The following is a 26,522-nucleotide window of genomic DNA, read 5'->3' on the forward strand; positions in this document are numbered from 1 at the left end:
AAAAAATTAATTTGGAATTCAAGTACCATTATGATAAACAACAATTTAGATGTTTACATTTGTTGCTCAACCAATTCCACGATAACCTTTGGATGGCTTCAAAAATTTGTTCGACTGAAATAACCTTGTTTTTTAAGTAAATTATTGTTTATTGCTTTCCAAAAATGCTTCAAATACGAGCAAACCTCACCGCTCTGACTCTTTGGTAATTGAATTTCTTCCACTACAAAGAAGAGTTTCGAATTGTTCTAGATGATCTGTGCAATCTTTTGGCAACATCGAAAGCAAGCCAAACCATCTAATAACATGAGACCAAATTCCTGCAAAAGAGGGACACTGAAAAAAATGAGAAACTGATTCCCCCACTCTGCACTCTCCGATACACGAAATATTTTGCTGACCAATGACGTTTCTCCTAACTAAGTTGTCTTTAGTTGGTAGTCTATTGAGTAAAATTCTCCAAACTAGACATGATACTTTTGAACTTTGCCATATGGTGCGAATTACTCTCGTAAAAAAACATAGATTTCATTGTTCTTTAAAGATTCTTCTATTTTAAACCTTAGTCTTAATTAGTAAGTAAAATAAGTGACATGACGTTTTATTTTTATTTTTCATTTCAACTTTTTAAAAACCATTGAGAAATGAATTTAAACATACAAAATTAAATTTGACCCAACAAAAATATAAAACTAGGCATACGCGATGTTGTCATACGACACCTTACACACACATTTCATTTAAATCTGACAGCCCTTCAATTATAGCGCTTTTATCATAATATCCTTTGTGATTTTTTATATTTTCTAAAAAATAATATGGTTTTTGGATTTTTAAAAATTTCTCTAAGTCTTTATTGGATTTTTTTTTTAGAATTTCACGAGATTCTACCTAATTTTTGGGTGATTTATGAGTTTTTATCGATCTTTTAGGGAATTCATGAGTTTTTATCGATTTTTTCAAAAATTCATGAGTTTTTACTGAATTTTTAAAAAAACAAGTGTAAAATCATATTTTTGAATTACCTGATTTTTCAAATACAAAATCAAATATGAGTTTTTTACTGAATTTTTTTTGGGGATCTATGAGTTATTTACCGGATTTTTAGAAGGATATGAGTTTTTACCGAAATTTTGGGAAATTTTATGGTTTCTTTACTGAATTTTTTAAAAATAATACGGTAGTTGTAACTTTGTCTTTTTTTAAGTTAACCCGATATAAACTACCATATTTTTTAAATGTACTATCGGATTTTTCAAATATCTATGAATTTTTACCAATTTTTTCAAAAAAACTTGGTAGTGTTGACTTAGTTTCTTTTAAGATTATCATATATGAATTATCAGATTTTTCAAAAATTTAGAAAATTATAAAACATAGTGAATTTATCTAAATTCTGCTAATTTTTTTATTTTATTTAACATATTGAAAAATTTAACAATTAGTTCATTTATTTTAATTATTTAGTATATTTAAAAATTAATTAAAACACAAAATAAAATTGAATCAAAGGGTTAGGTCTTCTTCGCAAAAGCCCTTAAAAAGACAGAGCGGAACGAATATTGTGTAAGGTGCATGCTTAAAACTTTGATTTTCCCTGAAAAAGTATGAGGCCGGAACGGAGCGGACTCGTAGATACTGTAATTTTTTCAATAAAAATTGCAAAAAACTTATGCTAATGTCCGCAACCGGAAAAAATAGGGCAATGCGGAACACATATATTAAAGAATGTGACCCTAAAACTTTGGACCGTCTTACAAAAAAGTTCGAGCAAACGGAACATGTCCAACAGACCGAGTTCATTTTGTCACCCCTACCCATTTACATAAAATTTTAGGACTAATAACACTACCAACTAGATCATTTCAATCTTGTGTAATATATTAATATGGTCTCATATTATATATTTATTACATTGTTATTTCACCATATCTTAAACTAGTAACCGACTCGTGCATCCACATGGCCTCGCGCATTGTCGCTCTTTATTTATTGTTGAATATTTTAGTTAAATGTAAAAGTAATTTGTTTCATTAAAAAAATATATTGGATGTAAAAATTATAAAAGTAAATATTGGTCAAAATATGAAATCAGAAATTAAAGAGGAATGTATTATGAAGGAATCAAAACGTAAAGATCGGAAACATAATTAATATTATGAAGGAATCGAAACTTAAGGATCGAAAACATAATTAATTAAGGAAGAATTTTATAAACATAACACTTGTTGTTACTTAGTCAACATCAAATCTGAATCAAATTTGGTCTCCAAATCTGAATAAATTAGATTCACAAAATTCGTCCCAATTGTATGTTAATTTTGTTCGGTATGAATCTTCAATGTTCAACAAAAGTAACTGTCATTTTTTTTCCCATTATCACCACATAGTAAAAGAAAATAATAATCATAATCTCTTAATGTTGTTGCAATGTCGATATGCTATTTTTGTATACTAACACATAGAAAGAAATAGTTAAATAATAAATGTTGTGATCAATACACCGAAGAAAAAGTCAAAAGTTGGCACTCAACTAATTTTAGTAATGAACTATTAACAGGGATTAGTGTAATATCAAATGAATATATGTGATGGTAGAGATATCGACTATGCAACCGTTGTAATTTAGTCAGAGATGATATTTGATTAACGTCTTGTGTTCCAAAATTATTATCAAGATAATATCCTACTTCAACAATAGCACTCCAACCACTTATTATAAGTGGATGATTCTCATCTCTGTTAAATATTATGATGTGATGGAGTCCTTGGTTGTTCAAATTTGTCCATGCTTTTTTGAGTTCATTTTCATACTTATTAATAAAAGCATGATTAATTTCACCATATGATTGAGAAGAAAAATGTGGTTAAAAGTCTACGATGGTTCTGATTTAAAAAGTCAGAATTGAAAATTAAAATAGTGCAAAATCTTGTAAAACACTTACTTAGGAAGTTATTTTAACAATTGAAAAACTGTTTATAAGAGTTGAATGAAGAAGAAATCCAGTTGATCCCATGAATTATGAGAAGAGTAGAGTATTTGATGTTGGTTTAAGAAGTGTGATTTTAATTAATATTTTGAAAATTGTAAAATGTGGTATATTTATAGTGTCAATTGAGATAATGTATCGATATGCTTTGTTGTAATGATTGTAATGAGTAACTATAGTACTGACTCACGTGTGTACATTACCGGTTGGTAAAGCAAAAACATTGATGATTGCATAAATTCTCTCCATCAATGCTTTAAATCGTTCCAACTGTCCAATATGGTATATGACACTTTATATTTGATATGTTTTATGAGAATAATATCTTTTGTTGCGGATTTGGTTTAATGTGTTGTCATTTATCATACAAATGCATTGCGCGAGATGAGAGAAACAAAAGCATTAAGTGGTGAATAAAGTGGACTTTATTGTTCCGTAAGTATTTGAAAAGGAAACATCATGTTGTATTGAGGCAACACAACTTTATGTTTCCAAGTTGTATTCCGTTAATACAAGGTTATGTTTCCTTTTCAAATTCGCACTATTTACCATTTTATTTTTGTGTTTCAATTTTTCTATAGATGATGTTATATCTTCTTTGTTAAACAAATATTTATGATTTTATAATATAACTAAATTTATTAAAAAACAAATGGTTATATATCAAAATAATTTTTTTTGTTAAGCACAAAATGTCAAGATCACAATAAAGTGTCAGAAGATGATTTTTTTTTTTGCACAAATCTTAGCATTCCAATATTGAACAATTTCCCCTAGAAATGACTTTAGTCTTCTCTTTGCAAAGTGACGGAAATCCATCATTAATACCACTACCGTATAAGAACTTTAGTCTTCTCCTTGAATCAAATATAAAATATAGAAAACACTTTAGTCTTCTCAACAAAAACGATAACATAGCTCAACAATAACAACAATAATAACACAAAACATTTTACTTATATAAACAAAAATAAGAACATAACTCAACAAAAATAACAACAATAACATAAATCTCTTACTTATATCAATAAAAATAACAACATAACTCAACAAAAATAACATAACTAACAAAAACCACAACAATAACACAAACCTTTTACTTATCTCAACAAAAATAAAAACAATAACACAATTTTTTTATTTGTATCAACAAAAACTACAACATAACTCAACAAAAACAATAGTATAAAACTTGTAATCTCAAATTAACAACAACAACAACAATAACACTAAACCCTTTATTACCTGAACAAAACAACAACATAACTCTACAAAAACAACAACCTTAAACCTATAGGATTTAGGGTCTCAGCAACAAGAAAAACAACAAATTATAAATGACAAATAGTTTTAATAACAACAACATAACTCATGACATGAATGGTCAAAATGTTTCACATACGGGTAATGTGAAGATATCAAACAAATGGGTTTCGTATTTTCTTCTAGCAAGTTTCATGTCACCTTTCTTTGATCCATATGAGTTGGAGAAGATATGACAGAAGTTTGTGAATAAATATGTGCTTACGTTTATAGAGATTGGGATAAGACGTGAAAGGTTAGGGTTTCACTTATGGATTTAGGGCACTGTTTTGTTCATAAGTGAAAAACATTTCGCTTATATATGTAATATGATTTAGTATATAAAAAAGGAAAAATATTTCACCACGATTGTAAGTAACATTCGTGGTGAAATATCCATCGGGAATACGCTTTTAACGTGTTACTAAGAGACATTTCACCATGATATTACTTTCAATTATGGTAAAAAGTGGTTTAATTTTAATTTGAAAACAAAAACAAAAGGAACATGCACCTTTTGTAATGAAAAAAAGCATTAAATTGATGGTGTGAGGATTTGAAGTGTGTCCCTCATTCATCTTTAACAATGGTTGTTATTTTTTACCGAGGAAATTTTTTTTTTTAAAAAAAGGCGCCTAATGAATAAATATCACCTCGGTGGAATAAATGATCGAGGTAATAGACTTTTACGAAATGTATAATTTGCAGTAGTGCAATTTGGTCCATCATATATATTATGGTTACAATCAAGTCACTCTTCTACTCCATCAATGGTCCCTTCCTCATTAGTTTATGCATCAGTGGTCCCTCCCTCATTAATGTTTTCATCCAATGCAGTAATACCTCATTCAAATTTACCTTTCCCATATTATTTACTCCATCACCCTTGTCTTTTTAAAATATCTTTTACAAACCAATGTCCTTTACAACACATTCTTATCTGTGGTCAGGGTCAACTACATTCGGCCCTACAACATTGTATTCAAGGGAAATGTAACTCTTTAACTATTTCAGGTTGTGATAGTGGATGGATAACGCATAAATGCACATCCCAAGTCACTAGTGCAACGTTTTTCATCATATTGACTCCTAATTCATCTTTCAAAAGAACCATCTCACTGATGTCTATTGCATTATAACACCGCAATGTATTTATAGTTGGGTACCCTAGATCCTTTAAATTACTCAATACTTCAAAGTAAGATCGGTAGTTAGGGTCACATTTCCAAACATACTTTAATCAATTGTAACCTAATTTTGTTAACTTCGTAAATTTACCCCATGATACAAAATTCACTCAAACCTCTTATCCATGACCTATTCAATCTAAAGAAATAGAATGTAGAAAGCATGAGTGAGACAAGTTTTCAAAAACTATCAAGTTCAAATTTTGAGAAAAATAATTTCATACATGTTGAAGAATGGAGATGAAGAATGGGGGAAGAATCGCCAGTCTTCATTCTTCCACTCGCAAGTCTTCCCTATTCGATAAGCAGCAAGACATTATGAGATTCTAGGGTTTCATTTGTCTTCTCTTCTCATCATTTGGGTTTGTAGTTCGTATTAGTAGCAAATGAAGGACAACATGCAGTTCATTATTCTAGGGTTAACGAAAGATAATGTCTTTTGAATGTTTTCCATGTAATAATAACTTAGATTTTTTTTAAAGTAGCCACGTCAGATTAAAAATACAAACTAAATTTCCACATCATCAAAACTTAAATTTTTGTCAAAATTTAATGATAAGTACCAAAGCTACTTATTTCACATAAGCACTTATTAACTTAAATCACAAGCCCCCTCCCCCCAATCTATCATAAAAAGGAGATAAAATATTTGTATGAACAATTTAACTATGTTATTCATGAGTACAAGTGAAAACATCCAAAGAAATCCCATAATATTGAAATTGAGTGGCAAAGAACTTATTGGGCGAAGTAGGGGCTCTCCCAGCCAAAACTAGGAAAAAAACATGGAAACCTTTCTGAGTCATTCTCTCCCGGAGAATACATGATCTTATTGGGTGAGCACATGTGGTTAAATATGACTTTCAGACCAATCTACTTCATGTATAAGCAAGGCAACTCCTTAGGCAAAATGATAAAATCGTTGGGCAAAATAGGGTAGTTTATAGACTTCTTGGCTAAGTAACTTTAGGGTGAATGAAGTGTTTACTTGGTGGGAAAAGTGACAAGTTTGTTAGGCGAGATAAGGCATCCAAATTGCACTTTTAGGTGAAGAAAGTAGGCTCGCTAGGCGAGCTAAAGACCTATTTAGGCGAAAAAGAGTGTCCAAACCCCTATAAATAGAGGTTGTAGCCAATCCATCAATATATTCATTCATTCCATAATAGAAGGAATCAGTAAAATAGATATGATTGAGAGGGATAGATCCCAAGAGAGGTATTGAAGAATTGAAGGTGAAGGCTTTGTTCGGTAAGAGAAATTGTCGTTGATGTTATTCCGTCTCTTTCATTCATTCCATAATAGAAGAAATTAGTAAAATATATAGAATTGAGAGGGATAGATCCCTAAGAGAGGTATTGAAGAATTTAAGGTGGAGGCTTTGTTCGGTCAGAGAAATTGTCGTTGATATTATTCCATCTTTTTCTTCTTTATTATCATTGTAAAGCTAATATAAGTAAGAGTAGCTAAATTCTCTTTTGTTACGGTTATATGTAATTGTCCAAATACTCGTGTATTTATCTTGATCATGGCGTTATATATATGTTCAAGTTACTCATTAATATTTATGATTATTTTGTTCTTAATGTTTGTTATGAATTATCTACTTATAACTTGTTATAATGCTTTTGAATTGACATTGAGAAATATTCTTCTTAACTATATCAAAGATTTTTATCTATTATATGTTATAACTCTGGTCATGGATTTAGATCTAGCATTCACACATAGTATAAAAACTTAATGCTATCATATTGGTTAATCGAATGAGAAATTATCGGTTAAGCAATATGATTTATTTTACGTCGTTTTCTAGACATATTTAACATATTAAGAGTGATAGCTGATAATATTAACGAATGGATATATATATATATATATATATATATATATATATATATATATATATATATATATATATATATATATATATATATATATATATATATATATATATATATATATATATATATATATATATATATATATATATATATATATATATATATATATATATATTTCAATTTTATCATTGCTTCAAACCAATGTTTTAAAAATCGGACCGAAGATTGAATCGGTGAAACTTACAGTTTAAGGTTCAATTGGTTCAACCGGTTAAACCTACGATCGACCCGTTTATTAAATAAACTAATAATATAAAAATAAATTTGATAAATATGTCACATATAATCATATGTTCAGAACTTAATAAAATAAATATTTCAAAAATTCATTATAAATTTAATACAACAATATCGATAATACATATAATAACATAACATAGTTCTCCATTTCATTTCAACATTCATTTAAGAATAATTTGACCAAATTAAAGAATTATAATAAACTAAGTTAAACTAATTCAAACAAAAATTAAAATAATAGAATATAATAACTAAAATAAATTTCAAATAATTAAGAATACCTAAATTAAATAAGATAAAATACCAAAAATAAATAATATAATATACTTCATTAAACAAAAAAATGAATTTGAAATATAACCCCAATAATCTCATTTTCATATGTCAAATCTTATTTTCATTCATTGTTATCTTAACATAGTTATCAAACATACAACTTTTCCAAATATTTAACTTAAAATCATAAAATTTATTAAACTGCTTTTAAATATCGCATCAGTCCCTATGGAAAAGATGACAAAAATACTTACATTTATTTACTGGACAACATTTAACATAAAGGACCAAGTTAGCTAACATAATAGTTTTTTATAGTCTAAAAAGTAAAGTTTATTAGATAAAGGACAAAAGTGAAAACTTATCGACATTGAGTCGAAAGAATCTGTTAGGTCTGGTATATAGTGATTGACTGCATTTTGGAAAAAAAAGTATTCTTGGCAGATGCTGAACAAGATGTCATGAGATGTTGGTTCAACATTGGAGTGTGACCTATTTTAGTATCTTGTGAGATTTGTTTTCTTTTATGAGATATTTGAAGATATGCTAAAGTTTTAGTTCATGAGATATGTAAAACATTTTCCAAAAAACAAAAGACTGTTTTTCCTTGACTTGTTTACGAAGTAAAGATGTCAAAACATTTTAGGAAACATCTAATATGATTGAAATCAAATATGCAGAAGTTTGTGTAGAGTCCTTGGATCTGCTGTGAATCAAGCACGAAGCCATGTCGTTCAAGTTCTATATATAGATCGTTTTTAAACCTTAGTAGGTATCAAAGTAGTGTTGAATATTGTCTAAGTTAAGGTTTTGTGTCTTTGTCTTGTGTGAGACATTTGAGTATCTCCTCGATACTTGAATTGGACCTAGTTTATTGAGTTATAACTGTCAATCCTTCATAAGCTTTTAAGCAAGAGTGGATTGTGTTTTCTGTCATAAGTTGTTGTCTCTATTGTATGGTTGAAGGGAAGTGAGAGGGGTATCATATCAGGAGAGTTTTAGATGGAAAATCCACGGGTAGAGATTATATGAGAAGTTTGTAAAACCTGAGGTTGTTTAGAACTTCGAACTAATTCTGTGATAGTGGATTTCCTTCCTGGTTTGGTAGCCCCCAAATGTAGGTGACGTTGCATCGAACTGGGTTAACAATTGTTTTTGTTATTTTCTATCATGTTGTTATTTAAATCCTGATATTGTTTATGGTGTGATAATGTGTTGGCCCTATTGTCGTGACATTGTGTACGACATCCAAGATATGCATATTGGAATCTCAATTGGTATCAGAGCAGGCATCCTGCTCTATTTCTGGGTGAGATTCGGGGAAGATACTTTCTGGTACCATGGACAAGGAAAAAGGATTTATTAACAGACCCCCCCATCTTAGGTGGATCCAATTATGACTATTGGAAGGCAAAGATGGTGGCATTCCTAAAATCTATGGATAGCAAGACCTGGAAAGTTATCATCAAGGGTTGGGAACATCCTGTTGTGAATGACAAAGATGGGAAGGCTACTACTGATCTGAAGCCTGAAGAGGGCTAGTCTAAAGAAGAAGATATACTGGATCTTGGAAACTCCAAAGCTTTGAATGCTCCATCAAATGGTGTTGACAAAAACATATTCAGGTTGATAAACACATGTACTATAGCTAAAGATGCATGGGAGAGCCTCATAACTACTCACGAAGGCACATCTAAAGTGAAGATGTCTAGACTTTAGCTCCTCACTAGATTTGAGAATCTAAAGATGAAAGATGATGAGAATATTCATGAGTTTCACATGAGTATTCTTGAAATAGCTAATTCATCTAGTGCTTTGGGAGAAAAGATGTCATAAGAAAAACTGGTTAGAAAAATTCTCAGGTCCCTACCTAAGAAATTTGACATGAAGGTCATAACCATTGAAGAAGCTCAAGACATCAGCACCATGAGAGTAGATGAACTTATTGGGTCTCTCCAAACTTTTGAATTGTGTATTTGTGACAGATTTGAAAAGAAAAACCAGAGCATAACTTTTGTATCCAACACTGAAGATGAAGAAGACCAATATGACTTGGATACTGATGAAGGAATGACTAATTCTATTGTACTACTTGGAAGACAATTCAATAATGTGCTAAAGAGAATTGACAGGAAGTCAAGACCAAATGTCAAGAACATTCCATCTGACATCGGGAATAATAATGACTTTCAAAAAAGAACAAGAACTGGAGAAAGATCCAAACAAGGTAAAGGCATTCAATGTCATGGATGTGAAGGATTTGGAAACATTAGAGTAAAATATCCTACATATCGCAACAAACAAAAAATGGGTTGTCTGTGTCTTGGTCTGATGATGATAACTCTGAAAGTGACTCTTAGGATGAAGCTACTAAACATGTAACTGCTTTAACCGGAAGATATGAATCTGATGAAGATTCATGTGATGAAGAATTACCCTATGAGAAATTGATTGCCTCCTACAGAGAACTATGCATAAGAAGTGAAAAAGTGTGTCAGCTGGGAGAAAAACAGAAGAAAATTATATCTCAACTGTAGGCTGAAAAAGAAAGATATTAATCTACCATCTCTGATCTTCAAAATGAGGTGTTACTGTTAACTTCCAAACTTGATAACATGACTAAGGTTGTAAGAATGTTGAACAAGGGATCTAATGTGCTAGGTGAAGTTTTGCAAGTTGGAAAAATGGTTGGAGATCTGAGGGGGACTGGCTTTAAGTATCAATCTCTAGACAAACAAGGAGAAAGCTCTATGACCAACTTTATTCTTCCTAAAAGGGAGCCTGAGTCTGTAATGTCTAAACATCAGAGTCAACATCGTCCCAGACATCAGAATACTCAAACTGAAGGCAAGTTTTTACACTGAAGATGTCATTATTATGGAAAATATGGTCATATAAAGCCTTTCTGCTTCAAACTATATGGCTATACCAGGTATCTAACACAGCGCATGGCTAATCAAATGGTAACTAACACTAGAAAGGAATGGATACCCAAGCCTGTCAACACTAGTCTCATAGCTCACACCTCTCTTAGAGCTTCAGCTCGAGAAGACTGGTATTTTGACAGTGGATGTTCTAGACACATGACAGGTGTCAAGAAGTTCTTGGATAACATCAAGTCCTACTTAACCAGTTATGTCATGTTTGAAGATGGGGATAAAGGTGAAATTAAAGGAGTTGGAAGACTATCCTGTACATGACTCCCGAGTCTTGATAATGTCCAGTTGGTAAAATGCTTGATTGCCAATTTGATTAGTATCAATCAGCTATGTGATGAGGGTCTTAAAGTTAACTTCATAAAATCCGAGTGTTTAGTCACTAATGAGAAAAATGAAGTTCTTATGAGGGGAGTCAGGTCTAAGGACAATTTTTTCTTATGGACATCTCAAGAAATTAACTGCTCTTCTACATGCCCGATATCCAAAGAAGATGAAGTCAACATGTGGCACCAAAAACTTGGACACCTACATCTGAAAGGCATGAAAAAGATTGTATTAAAAGAAATCGTTAGAGGTATTCCTAAGCTCAAGATTGAAGAAGGTAAAGTTTGTCGTGAGTGTCAAATTGGGAAGCAAACCAAGATGTCACATCCTAAGTTACAACATCAGACCACTTCAAAAGTTCTGGAACTTTTTCATATGGACTTAATGGGGCATATGCAGGTTGAGAGCCTTGGTGGGAAAAGTTATGAATATGTAGTTGTTGATGATTTTTCAAGATTCACTTGGGTGAACTTCATCAAGGAAAAATCAGATGTCTTTGAGGTGTTCAAAGAGTTATGTCAAAGGCTTCAAAGAGATAAGGAAGGTGGAATTGTTAGGATTCCAAGTGACCATGGGAAGGAATTTGAAAATAGAAAAATTGTTGAATTTTGCTCCTTTGAAGGTATTGGTCATGAGTTCTCTTCTCCCGTCACCCCTCAGCAAAACGGTATTGTTGAACGTAAGAACAAGACTGTACAAGAATCATCTAGAGTCATGCTTCATGCCAAGCAACTACCCTACCATTTTTGGCATGAAGCAATGAATACTTCTTGCTATGTTCATAATAGAGTCGCTCTAAGAAATTTTACTTTAGATACTCTTTATGAACTATGGAAAGGAAGGAAGCCTATTGTCAAATACTTTCATGTATTTTTAAGCAAATGCTACAATTTGGTTGATCGTGAAAAAAATAAGAAAGATGGATCCCAAGAGTGATGAAGGAATATTTATGGGGTACTCTACAAACAACAAAGCCTATAGATTTTTTAATTCTAGAACCAATGTCATTATGGAATCCATCAACGTTGTAGTGGATGACAATATCACAAAAAAAGGGACTGATGTTGATGAAGATGTTGGCACATCATTTCAACAGATTGACACTTCTGAAAATAAGGGAGTTATTGAGTCAGACAGTGAACCAGGAGGAAATGAGCCAAATAACCATCAAGTCAACAAAGGTCCCACTATCAGAATTTAGAAAGATCATCCAACAAAACTCATTATTGGAAATCTTACTGAAAGAGTCACCACTAGATCTAGACATGTGATAACAAATGATTGCTTTGTCTCAAAGTTTGAACCTAAAAATGTGAAGGAAGCCTTGAATGATGAAGTTTGGATCAATGTTATGCAAGAAGAAATATGGCAGTTTATAAGAAATGAAGTATGGGACTTAGTTCTTAGGCCTAAAGAAGTGAGTGTTATTGGGACAAAATGGATCTACAAGAACAAATCTAACGAAAAAGGAGTTATGACCAGAAACAAGGCTAGACTTGTTGCTCAAGGATACACTCAAATTAAAGGGGTTGACTTTGATGAGACTTTTGCCCTTGTTGGTCACCTTGAGTCAATAAGACTATTGTTAGGAGTGGCTTGTTTGTTTAAATTTAAGCTATTTCAAATGGATGTGAAAAGGGCCTTCTTAAATGGTTACTTGAATGAAGAAGTCTATGTTGAACAACCCAAGGGGTTCATAGATCCTAACTTTCCAGATCATGTTTACAAACTAAGGAAAGCTCTTTATAGATTAAAGCAAGCACCTAGGGCATGGTATGAAAGACTCACTGAGTTCCTTGTCAACAATGGATACAGGAAAGGAGGAACAGACAAGACTTTGCTAAAGAATAGCATGGTAAACTCATGATAGCTCAAATATATGTTGATGACATTGTGTTTGGAGAGATGTCAAACAAGATGGTCCAACATTTTGTCAGGCAGATGCAATCTGAATTTGAAATGGGTATGGTTGGTGAATTAACTTACTTTCTTGGGCTCCAAGTCAAACAAATGGATGGCACTATCTTTATATCTCAAAGCAAGTATGCTAAGAGTATAATAAAGAAGTTTGGCATGTAAAACGCTAGTCATAAAAGGTCACCTGCACCAACCCACTTGAAATTGACTAAAGATGAAAAAGGTGTAAATGTGGATCAAATTCTGTACAAGAGTACGATTGGTAGTTTGATGTATCTTACAACTAGCAGACCTGACATTATATTTGTTGTAGGAGTATGTGCAAGGTATCGGTCTGAACCCAAAATGTGTCATATTACTCAAGTGAAAAGGATCCTGAAGTACATCAATGTAACTAGTGACTCTGGAATGTTGTATTCTCATAATGCAAATTCCTTGCTTATAGGATACGACGATGCAGATTGGGCAGGAAGTGCTGATGATAGAAATAACACTTACGAAGGATGTTTCTTCTTGGGAAATAATCTTATATCTTGGTTCATCAAGAAGCAAAATAATGTGTCTTTATCCCTGGATGAGGCTGAATATATTACAGCAGGAAGCAGTTGTTCTCAATTAATTTGGATGAAACAAATGTTAGAAGAATACAATGCCCAACAAGATGTCATGACATTATATTGTGACAACGTAAGTGCTATCAACATATCCAAGAATCCTATTCATCACAGAAGAACTAAGCATATTGATATTCGTCATCATTTTATCAGGGATCTTGTTGAAGACTATTTTTTTACTCTTGAGCATGTAACTACTGAGAAGCAATTGACATGTATTTTAACTAAAGCTTTAGATGCAAATCAGTTTGAAAAATTAAGGGGTGAATTAGACATTTGCATGCTTGAAGAATTATAGCAATTATTGGTATGGAGATATGGAAATCAATTTTTCTCTTCCCTCCATTTAATGGTGCATAAAACTCAAGGAATATCATTACGAACCTTCCTTATTTTCCCAACACGCCATCATAGCTACTTTATCAACATCATTCATGCTACCTCATTTTCTCTCTCTCTCTCTCTCTCTCTCCCTCCCTCTCTCTCCCTCTCTCTCTCAACCTTACTCTCAGTCACTCCCATATCTCTATCTTCTCATTGAAGTCCATACCTCAAATATCCAAAATGTCTTAACCTTATGTCTCAACTCCCAGCAAGCACACAAAGAAGCAATGGAACCCTTAAAATGTTGGTACTGTGATATATATCTCTGATGCCATTACTGATGTTGTTCTCCTCTCGATGGTTCTTGGCCATGTAACCCCTATAAGGAATGCTAGAACATCTGCTTCGAGGAAAGGCAAGCCCTTTAAAGTAAGTACATCTTCCTCTCCATCCATGACTGCTAGAAATGTAAAAATAGTTGAGCCATCTACTACTGTAAAGAAACCCCAGTCTATGACTAGCCTGTACCTTGATCCCGTTAATGTCGAGCCTAATGTTGGTGCTTCTGAAGAATGTCCCGTTATTCCAAATGTTATGGAAGATGTTGAAGCCTCTAAACCCAGTAATAAACCTATGTATGTTACTACTTTGAGTAAATCTAGCATGATCATTTCAGACAAAGACAACGTAGATAAGAATATTAGTGTGTTGTTCTCTCATGTTTTGGGTATTGAACCCAAGACTGGTGTCGTGTCGGATGTCTCCACATCCTTGGCCCAACCTGATAACACTACTGAAACCCCTCAGGATAAATCTGATGTCAATATGTTAACTCTGTCTCCTGAAAAATCGAAATACAAAGTGGATTATGAAAGGATTACTGGTGATCTGGCTGACAAAGGTGAAAACTCTGCAGAGAAAAAGTATCAATCCACTAACATAGTGAATATAGAGGATCTGGACTCTGATTATATGCCCATTGGTCAAGGACTGGCTTCAATAATAACTAAAAGGTTGAAGAACAGAAAAGGTCAAGATATTGAATCCTCCAGCAGGCCCTCCAAATCTCTCAGGAATAGAACTAGTGTTGGCCCTACAAAGAGATTGAGAAAGGTTGTTACTTATATTTTTATAAGAAGAAATCTCTTAAGAGGAGGGAGCTTTCTTCTGAGTCTAGTGAATCTGACCATGATGTCGAACACAATGTCCAGGACATCATTTCTACTGCCAGAAAGCAAGCTTCTGGGAAGAAGATTCCAGCAAATATTCCTGAAGTTCCAATTGACAATATTTCCTTTCACTCTGTGGAGAATGTTAAAAAATGGAAATTTGTTTATCAAAGAAGATTAGCACTGGAAAGGGAACTGGGTAAAGATGCTTATGAATGCAAAGAGGTGATGAGTCTGATTCAAGAGGCTGGATTAATGAAAACTATAACTGGCTTTGGCAAGTGTTATGAAATGCTTGTTAAAGAATTTATTATGAATATGTCTAAGGAATGTGATAACAAGAGGAGAAAGGAGTTTAGAAAAATGTATGTAAGAGGAAGATGTGTAGATTTTTCTCCTGAAATCATAAATAGGTTTTTGGGTTGAAATGAAGAAGAATAAGATGACGTGGAAGTCTCTGACAATGTTATCTGCAGAGAAATTACTACTAACAAGTAAAGGAATGGCCAAGGAAAGGGAAGATATCAGCAAGTGCTTTGAGTGTGAAGTATGTTGTACTTCACAGAATTGGAGCTGCTAATTGGGTGCCAACTAATCACACTTTCAATATTGCTACAGGATTAGGTAAGTTCATTTATATTGTAGGGACCAAGTCAAGTTTTGATTTTGGATCCTATGTATTTGATCAAACTATGAAGCATGTTGCCTCTTATGCTATGAAGATGCCAATAACCTTTCCCTCATTAATCTGTGGTGTTATACTGAGTCAACACCTATGTATTTTGATCAGTTTTGATAGTACCTGCCAGAGAGACCCTCCTCTATCATTACATGATAGGTTGAAACTATAAAAAATTGTACTGATAGGAAAATCAATCATGAAATTTTGATAAAGGTCTTGTCTGAAGAAGAAGGAAATTTTAAAGGTGATGGAACATGTGAGGAAGATGCAAATGAAGAAGGTTCTGATGCAAGTGATGATGAAGAAACTACCAACAATGATGAGGACTGAAGAACTCTGGCTCTTATGTGTGTTGTTTGTTCTTTTGTTTTTTTTATAGGCTTTGCCCTGAATATTTATGCATTTTAAAGTGCTCTTGGGTGTGTTTGGTTTGTAATCTATCTTTTGACTACTCTACTTACTCTGATGTTTAGTTGTGTTTGCCAACTGTTTGGCTAAAACGGGGGAGTAAATAGTGATGTGATTGTGATTAATTAGTTTTATTGTTGTGTTTGTTTATTTATTAGCCTTTCCTTGTCTCTTTCCTACTAAGGGGGAGCACGTATGGAGGGGGGTAGATCTTGCCCCTGGATCTGCTACTCAGGGAGAGCATTTTTTTCCTATGATGAAAAACTTGTTTCGAGTGGGCTGCTGGTGTTAATAATGTCAGGAACAATGTCCCGACATCCTGACTAAAGAGAATCTATTTTTCTCTTAAGCAAGTTCTTCGTGTGAGAGTTTATCTCTCTAGTGTGAGGCAATGTTTTTTTCTGTTGCGCCTGCCTTTAGTGGTTTTGAGGGAAAATGATTTTGGTTGTTTATGCTTGTCTGGTGGTTTGTTGTTGTGATCCTTACCCTCTTTCCTGTTGATCTATGCAATGGTTATTTTAGACAAAATTTGCCAAAGGGGGAGATTGTTGGGTTTGGTATATAGTGATTGACTTCATTTTGCAAAAACAAGTATTCTTGTCAGATGTTGAACAAGATGTCCTAACATGTTGGTTCAACATTGGAGTGTGACCTATTTTAGTATCTTGTGAGATTTGTTTTCTTTTATGAGATATCTGAAGATATGCTGAAGTTTTAGCTCACGAGATATGTAGAACATTTTCCAAAAAACAAAAGACTGTTTTGCATTGACTTGTTTACGAAGTAAAGATGTCAAAACATTTTAGGAAACATCTAATTGAAATCAAATGTGCAGAAGTTTGTGCAGAGTCCTTGGATCTGTTGTGAATCAAGCACGAAGCTCATGTCGTCCAAATGCTATATATAAATCGTTTCTAAACCTAAGTAGGTATCAAAGTAGCTTTGAATATTGTCTAAGTTGGGGTTTAATGTCTTTGTATTGTGTAATCCATTCGAGTATATCCTCGATACTTGAATTGGACCTGGTTCATTGAGTTGCAACTGTCAATCCCTCAGAAGTTTTTAAGTAAGAGTGGATTGTGTTTTTGGTCATAAGTTGTTGTCTTTATTGTATGGTTGAAGGGAAGTGAGAGGGGGTCTCATATCTAGGAGAGTATTAGATAGAAACATCCACGGGTAGAGATTAGTGAGAAGTTTGTAAAACTTGAGGTTGTTTAGAACTTCGAACTAATTCAGTGATAGTAGATTTCCTTCCTGGCTTGATAGCCCCCAAATATAGGTGACGTTGCACCGAACTGGGTTAAAAATTGTTTGTGTTATTTTCTATCGTGATGTTATTTAAATCCTAATATTGTTTGTGGTGTGATAATGTGTTGACCCTGGTGTCGTGATATTGTCAATGACATCCAGGATCTAGAAACCAGAATTTCATAATCCACCTTATTTCATCTCCAAAGTCTCAAAGTAGTTTTTCTTCAAAAAAATGTAATAAGAGCATCCTCAGCCCATGAATCAACTCCCCTTTGTCTCCAAACTCATAACCACTAGTACAACAACACTTTCATAACCATCTCCATCTAAAGCAATTGGAATCTAACAATAATCATCCTTGCCCACTGTTTTAGAACAATCCTTCTTGGAGTGATCAATTATATATAAAAAAAACTTTAATCTTGATTTATCAAAACCCTTAGATTTGGACTTCTCCATACTCTCACTATTTCCTCTTGAAACATTGAAGCCTTCACCAATATCGTCAACCTTCAAATTTTTCATCATTGAAAGCTCCTTGGACCTCATAGTTGTATGAATTTCACCCAAGGTTATATTACATTCCTTACCGTAAGGAATGACATCTTTGAAATGCTCAAATAATTTGGGTAAGGAGATTAATAAGAGTATAACCTTATCATCATCTTCAATTTTCACCTTAATATTCTCCTAGTCATCAATGATCTTATGAAGTTCTGTTAATTGCTCCATATTGGATTTGTTCTTTACCATTTAGAATGAGTAGAGTTGTTGTTTCAGACACAACCGGTGAGTCAAGGACTTGGTCATACACAATAGTTCAAGTTTGGTCCACATTGAAGTCTCAATCTTCTTCCCGACGACTTTCCTAAAAACTTTATTTTTAAGGTACAAGACAATGGCTCTTCTATCTTCATCCATCATCTCGATCTTCTCTGTTTATGTTAAACGTGCAAATATCAATGTATCACTCTTCATTGAATTATGATTGTTTGTATCTTCACTTTCCAAAATTCAAAATCATTGTCTCTAGAAAACTTGATGTCTCATTTAGAACTGATGGTGCTCACTTGTAAACATAACCCATCTTTCCACAGTGGACGCCACTTGTTGTGAGATTCAATAACATTTGACAATACCAAGACCTTTGATATGTCATGCGACCTTTGATACGTCACGTCATTCATACTAACAAAAATAATAAAGAATCATATTCTAAGTTGTATAAAACCCTATTAGACTAAACTTGTTTTCCCAATCTGAAACATGCGACCCAAATTGATTCGCATGTCACCTAAGCTGAGTGAGCTACCCCTTGAGCTGCTCTCGGGTTGACTTAGAGTTAGCCAATCTAATTTTTTAGTCGTGCACCGACCCTTAAGTCGAGTGAGCTACTAACATCTATTGCGTCATCACCATCGGCAACACATGCTAAAAAAATAGATATTTTTTCTCGATCACATGAGTTAAGGGATGCATCCACAATTCATTTTTTTGTTTTGTTTTGCAAATTTTTATAATAAAAATAAATAATATATTATTAATATTAACATCCAAACTTAATATAAATAAAACTATAATAATTTTTAAATTTTAAAATACAAATATTTTGTAATATTTTAAAGGTTTAAATAGTCATTTGATTTCTGCAAGTTGTTGTATTTTTTAATTTAGTCCCTGAATATTTTTTTTTGAAAATAATTCCTGGATATTAAATCTTTTTTATTTTAATCCTTAAATCAAAATTCACAAGAAAATATACGGGTTCAATGTGAATTTTTCTTTAAAATTTCCTACGAATTTAATATTTGTAGATTTTCTTCAAATTTTTCTACGAATTTTTATTTTATAAATTAAAATTAAAATATTTTAATATTCAAGGACTAACCAAATTGAAAAATACGTCAATTTACAGGGAACTAATAATTATTTAAGTCTATTTTAAAATTATCTTCCAATATTCAATATATATAAGTTGTGCAGTTTTAGAATAAAAATTAAAAATAAACGAACACTTCTTAACAAAGAGGCTATTAATATTTACGATAAGTCGTGAGCGACACACGTCCTGAATTATTGCACGTGTTTTGGTACAGTAGTAAAGCCGTTATCAAAACGTCGCTGCACCACGCCATACCATGCACGCACCAGTGAGTAAGTAACGGTTACCATACTACAATCCATTACACTATGGATTGATCATCTTTTTGTACAGTTTCTAACCTGCTATAACAGGTTATTTGAAGCAAGCGAAGAAACCTCTTTCTAATAACCTCCTTCAAGATTTCAACCTAACCTAACTCTTTCTCATTGAAGATGGAGGAGGGTCACAAACCTAGCGGGGACATTACTAAACCAGAAAAGATGCCAATCTCATTTTCTGTTAGGGACCGCACATTCACAGGAACCGATGTTGCTCTTTGCATGATAATCAAACTCCAAATCTAACAACAACACTGTTTTAAGGGTCTCCGTCAATGAAAGTAGTGAAGCCAACATTCTCTACATGTCGGCATTCTTGAAGATGGGACTATCAGAGTCAATGCTGAAACCATTGGAAGCATATCTCAAGGGTAATCTCGGTGCTGGTGTACCTGTGAAAGGATACATCGATTTGGATACTACATTTGGTAAAGGAGAAAACGCCAAGATGTTGAAGGTGAGGTATCTGGTTATTGATTCATGGTCTGTTTACAATGTTGTTATTGGCATGCCTGTTGTTGCTGAGTTGGGAGCAGTGATCTCAATTGTACACCTCAAAATGAAATATCCTATTGGAGATGGAATGGTTGGGGTTGTCATGGCGGATCTGGACATGGCCAAAAAGTGTCACGAAATGTGTCCCCATTATGTGGGTTAGGTTTTTTAGTATCAACTTTCAACAACTATGAAAAAAAGAAAGGCACTTATATTATTAGGATTATCTTTACTTTCAGTTTGTAGTTTCTTTAATATTAGCATTGCCGCAAATGATTCATTCATATGGTGCAGTAAAGCAAAGCAACTATCCGTAGAATTTTGTGTTAATCAACTTGTGAGTGCAGCAAATAGTTTATGGAACTTTTTATTCAATTCCTTTGTTTTTTATGTTTTTTATTCAATTCCCTTTTTTTGTTCAAGTGTTGTTATGTTTAGCGTAAGGGTGTCATTGTTTCAAAGGTTTGAAAAAATATTCCCGAAAATATGATTATGGAAATATAATATTCATTTAAGTTTTATAAAATTATTCTAAAGAATCTTTTATTCTTAGAAATCTTATTTATTCATAAATTTTTTATTTTTATTCCAATATTTAATGGGTAGAAATACAACATTCTTATAAAAATAAGTTTAACCAATTATAACTTCCTATTATCTTTCACATTTATTTTTAATTTTAATTTTTTATAATTTTAAATTAAATAAATTTTATAATTATTTCTAAGAAATTTAAATTTCTACCCAACACATGAGTAAGAATAATATTCCTGATAATAATAATCATGAAAATATCATTTCAAGAAAGCTTTGAAACAAGCAACCCTAAATTTAACAAAATGGCTTCAGAAATAAAGAACAAAGAAATGCTTAACATTGCTCTAGCTCTAAGAAATCAATGTAACTTATGAACTTCTCTCGAGTTATTGAGCTAATAATGTGATAATTTCATTACATATTTTAGATTTGTTTGGATACAAGTGTTTATATTAGAACAAGCAATCATGAAAAACTTGCATAAGCTATTTCTTTAGCAAAAGATAAAATAAATTTAAATTATACTTATATGTGCTATAAATTGTTTTTATAAGTTATTTTCAAGATCTTATAAAATTAAGTTCAAAAAAATTTATGAATAATCCAATAAATTGTTTTAATAAGCTCTTTCAATCAGTGTCATAAAACATATGACATAAAATAACCTTAAATAAGTCAATTCAAACAAATCAATTATGTGATTCAAGCTTTTCGTATAAAAAAAACCCGTATAAAACTCTCAAAATGACCTTAACCGGAGGATTGGTCAATTATTGTATCTATTGTAGTCCCAAATCATGCTAATTAATTAAATTTTGGGCAAACTCTCTATAAATATTTTAAAGTTGAGTATTATTTTATCTATCACATGGGTTGAAGGTGCATAAATTGAAAAACTCGAATTTGTCTTGTATAAGTTAAACTGTCATAACTTGGTTGGACAAGTTGTCTCAGACATCTGGTCCAACATTTGTCTCATAAGAAATAAAATTTAATTTGGCTTCAGAGCAGACACCATGTTCTGTTTGGATGAGCTCCAATGGAGATATTTTTTGTTCAAATGGATAACACGAAGAATGAAGGTTCAGTCAACATGCCACATTTCTTGGATGGAACAAATTATGATTATTGGAAAGGCTAAATGGTTTTTCTCTCAAATCCATGGACAACAAAACATGGAAAGCTGACGTAAAAGGTTGGAAACACCCTATGCTTACTTCTAAAGATGGATCATCAACCTTAAAGCCTGAAGTTGAGTGGACTGATATATAAGATAATGAAGCTCGTGGAAACTCCAAAGGCTTTAAATGTTATTTTCACTGGTGTTGACAAAAACATGTTTAGATTGATCAAGATATGTACTAAATCTAGTCAAAGATGCTTGGGAGATTCTTAAAATTATCCATGAAGGCACATCCAAGGTTAGGATGTCAAGGTTCCAGCTCCTTACTACAAAGTTTAAGAATGGATGAAGATCAATATATCTCTGATTTCAACATCATACTTAGAGACATTGTCAACACTTCCTTTGTCTTTTAAGAGAGATGTATGAAGAAAGGCTTGCCAGAAAAACCCTAAGATCTCTTCCTAAGAAGTTTGATATGAAGGTTAAAAAATTTGTTCTATATGACACAAATGTTGGACCAGATGTTTGTGGCAACATGAACTATTAGTTTATGACAGATTACAGCTCATGGAGACAGATTTCATATGCGATGTCAAGGACATTGCAAACCAGAAACAAAAAACCGGTTTGCAAGAAAGATATGATAGATTAACTTTTACAACACGCTGAAGGATAAAAGCAATTAAGAACACAAGAGATTGGTAACCCAGTTCAATGAAACCACGCATACTTTTGGTTCACTCTATCTAAGAAAGGAAATCCACTACTTTGAATTAGTACACTTAGTCTTACAAGAACCAACAAATCCTATGTTGTTTAAAGCCTCTTCCTAATCCTGGTGTCTTTCTATTTAAGGACTCCCCATAAATATGAGAACCTACTCAGTTTGTTCTCAACCACAGAACCTGTGATTGGTGTTTACAACTCAATGAACAATGTTGAATGTTACAACTCAACTAAGACAAACCTTTTATGCCAAGTTACTGAAATATAGAGGTGTACACAAAGATTAAACCTTAATCTGATTATGGAATTAGCATGGAATACAAGAAATACTATGTTCTTAAGCTTATAGACTTAACATCTTGGAACAGGATTTACAACTCAATAAAACAAAAATCTATGTCTTATAATATGAAAGGATTCGCTAGAGTGGTTCACATACAAAAACTCACAAGATAAACCCTAACACTAGATATCTTCAAAATATGTACACCTCAAAAGTGATTTTGAGTCTCCTTAAATAGCAATGCAATCCTGTGCTTTTCTTCTCGGATTTCTGATTTAATTTCGTCTAGAATAATAACATAATCTTGTTGCATTTGATTTGTTCCATAAAGTTCTCCAACAAAAGATATGATTTGTTATTAATTAAAATTCAAATTTAAATCTCCATTTAAATGGATTTGATCTTCAACAGCTATCTGTTGCAACACGTAAAATGCTCGAGTGTGCTAACGCTCGTAATGACTACATAGTCTCCACTAAATTTTATTTTTAAAGGAAAACGTCGGTAAAAACATGGTCGTCGCAACCAGTTTCGTGTTTGGGAGTCAATTACGTGAGGGGAATGTATTAGCACCCCTCACATCCATTTTAGTTTTTTATTAATGTGCTCGGTAAGATTTTAAAATCTTGTGCCTACGTATCTCCAGGTGAAATGGGAAAATCAAAGCCTCGTAGTTCATAGTAAAAAATATTTGTGTGTTGGTTTCTTTTATAGAATAGTGTTAGATCGCATCTAAGCGGTTAAACATTTGCATGTATGCTCACACGATGGAGGCAAAGACATTTGTTTGTATTTCGCGTCGAGATGGATTTATCCCTATCTTTTATGAAAAAGTTTGGTTTTGAATGCACAAGGGCAAACAAGATATTTGATGAGTGAGTTTGATTTTAATTATGAAAGAAAAGTTTTTTTGCTTTTTTTTGTCGGGAAGTCAACTTGCTCTCCTGGACGCTTTGTGTTTATGGTGTGAAGAAAGAGGAGTGGAATGAGTTTTTTTTAAGTATGAGATGCATGTTAAATGTTGTTGCATGCAAAATATTATTTTTATGTTTATTGATTTTATTTGTGGGGAATCCTCGGATTCACTAGTTGTTAAGCATTCAGAAGCGTAAGAGAGATAAAGAAGATAACAACCAAACAAACTTTTTATTCATTAATTCGTAGACAAATACAAAACTCTCCTAGCCACTACTAGTGCCTCACACTTTCTTAAGTTGTTCTAATTCATCTTGGAGATCCTTAATCCTACATCTATACAAAACGATAAAATCAAAGATGACTGGACACTACTACAAAAAGTACTTTTAACGTCAGACCTGAAATGTATTTTACCTCGGTTGCAGTAGCGAGGTAACAAAGGGCGTTATGAAAAGTTGTCACTTATCACCTTGGTGATTTAAAAAATGAGGGGTAACGTTATATGCACATGGGTTTGAACCCCGACAACATCACTATTATTATTTTCAAAACTAACGTATCTTATATCTCAGTTTATCTTGAAAATCGAGGGGTAAGATTATTTCTTTTTTTTTTATAAAAAAAACTGTTACATTATTTACCCAGAATATTACATTGATTACACATAATATTAAAATAAAAATCAAATTCCCTAGAGATATAGATAAAAATTAAATTTCCTAGGGATCTTGATAAAAATCAAATTCCATGAAGATCTAGATTTTAGATCTTCGAATTATTGAATCTTGGGGAAGATCAAATGTTGGATGCAAGATTATTCTCTACGGATCTTACATGCATTTGATTATGAAGCAAAACAAAATAAGGGTTAGATAAATAAAATCAATATTCAAATATATAATTTTGTACTCAAATAAATATTTAAGAAAACAAACCTTAAATCCAAGTAATTTTCTGCTCTTACAATCCATCTTAGAGAACTTTTCCAAACGTCTTTATGTTTCAAGCACTTCATGTTCCATATCAGGGATGACCCTGAGCACAGGCTCGTGGGGCGGGAGCGCAAGACACCATAATTTTAGGGGCACAAATCTTATTTTACCTATATATATATATATATATATATATATATATATATATATATATATATATATATATATATATATATATATATATATATATATATATATATATTAAAAGAGAATTTTCTATTATGAAAATACTTGCTAGAATTTTTTCTTGAAAAATATTGACTAACAAAATTATAGGGGTATTACAAAGTCAAAATTAATAAATAAATGTAATTTTCCTAAATTAAAATACAGAGTAAAATAAAATCAATTAATATATCCATGATTTTAGCAACTAAAGAGTCTAATTGAGGCACTATAATTAAAATAATGATATAGGGCATATGAATCATTGAAAAATCAGATTTCTAACTTTTTATTAAGACTCAAAAGGCACAAAACTTTGTCCTAGTTTATGAATATGTGTTCTTTCTAATTCTCAAATCTCAATCTAATTATAATCTCTCCATCTATCTGGAAAAACATAAGTGTCGACCGTCAATTCAACAAGAAAGTTGGAAAAGCATAAGTGTCTACCGTAAGTGTCAAACAATCAATGAATCAAAATATCATATATGAGATGCTAATTTTCATGTTGATTTTCACTTTTCAGGATCAAGTTTGATTTGATGTTCAAAGACTTTTGGAACAAATTGACCAGAATTTAAGTTGAAGGTTAAAAATCAACATCATGTACTATTGTTTCATCTCTTTGATTGCTTTGAATATTTCCTAGAAAACAATTGATTGTTAATCTAAAACGAAAAAAAAAAACTAATTAAAATTGATAATAAATCTCAAAAGGGTGGTATTCATAATTTTTTTGGAAAACATCCTACAATTTCTATTTTAAATTATGCAAATCTAGGTAATTTGAACCTTGAAGTTGAGAGTTTAGAGAATGAACAACAAAATATGATTGTTGAAGAGCAAAATATTTTGGTTGAAAACAATGAAAATGAAGATGATGATGAAGCTGTAAATTTTGATGATGAAGGTTATAATAATGAAAATGAACATATCCATGATTTTATTGATGAACAACCTAACAAGTCTATTCTATTGGATATTTATGATCCAAGAACATGGAATAACCTTAGCAATGACTTAAGAGATGAATTACTAAGAAATGATCCTAAAAGAGATGTGTCAACTATGAATGCTCTTAAAGATACTTCTGGTAGGCATTTCTCATCATCATGTTATGTCCGTTATTATTCTAACGGGGAAGAGCAAGATAGGAATTGGTTTGTTTATTCAAAATAATTATAGAGTTTTTTTATTTTTGATGTAAGTTATTTGGTAAAAGTTGTAGAATAAATCGCTTTGCAAATGAATGTTTTAATAATTTGAAACATATTTGTGAAAGGCTTAAAGAACATGAATCAAGCGGTGCACACATGTCTTTCATGAGTAAATTGATTGACTTACAAATTAGATTTAAGAAAAATATAACAATTGATAAACATCTTCTATAGCTTATAAGAAATGAAAAAAAGCATTAGAAAGATGTCTTACGTAAGATAGTTTATGTTACTAGATATCTAGCTGAGCAAAATTTAGCATTTCATGAAGAAAAAAAATGAGAGGATTAATGTGGACAACAATGAAAACTTTATTTCTCTTGTTGAAATGATTGTT

The 26,522-nt window shown here is 32.1% G+C and overlaps 2 protein-coding genes across 2 annotated transcripts; both read left to right on the forward strand.

Annotated features, from left to right (window-relative positions):
- The first annotated feature begins 14,371 nt into the window (after positions 1-14,371).
- Positions 14,372-16,195, forward strand: LOC127123731 (uncharacterized). Its single transcript, XM_051053931.1, has 4 exons — positions 14,372-15,127; positions 15,226-15,548; positions 15,802-15,807; positions 16,051-16,195. Exons 1-4 carry the CDS (start codon positions 14,372-14,374, stop codon positions 16,193-16,195), a joined length of 1,230 nt encoding a protein of 409 aa, XP_050909888.1.
- A 3,671-nt stretch (positions 16,196-19,866) lies between these two features.
- LOC127120388 (uncharacterized) lies at positions 19,867-20,453 on the forward strand. Its single transcript, XM_051050801.1, has one exon. The coding sequence runs from the start codon at positions 20,031-20,033 to the stop codon at positions 20,382-20,384; it is 354 nt and encodes a 117-aa protein (XP_050906758.1). The 5' UTR covers positions 19,867-20,030; the 3' UTR covers positions 20,385-20,453.
- Positions 20,454-26,522: the final 6,069 nt, after the last annotated feature.

This window comes from Lathyrus oleraceus, chromosome 2 (assembly GCF_024323335.1).
Source record: "Lathyrus oleraceus cultivar Zhongwan6 chromosome 2, CAAS_Psat_ZW6_1.0, whole genome shotgun sequence".
NCBI lineage: Eukaryota > Viridiplantae > Streptophyta > Magnoliopsida > Fabales > Fabaceae > Lathyrus > Lathyrus oleraceus.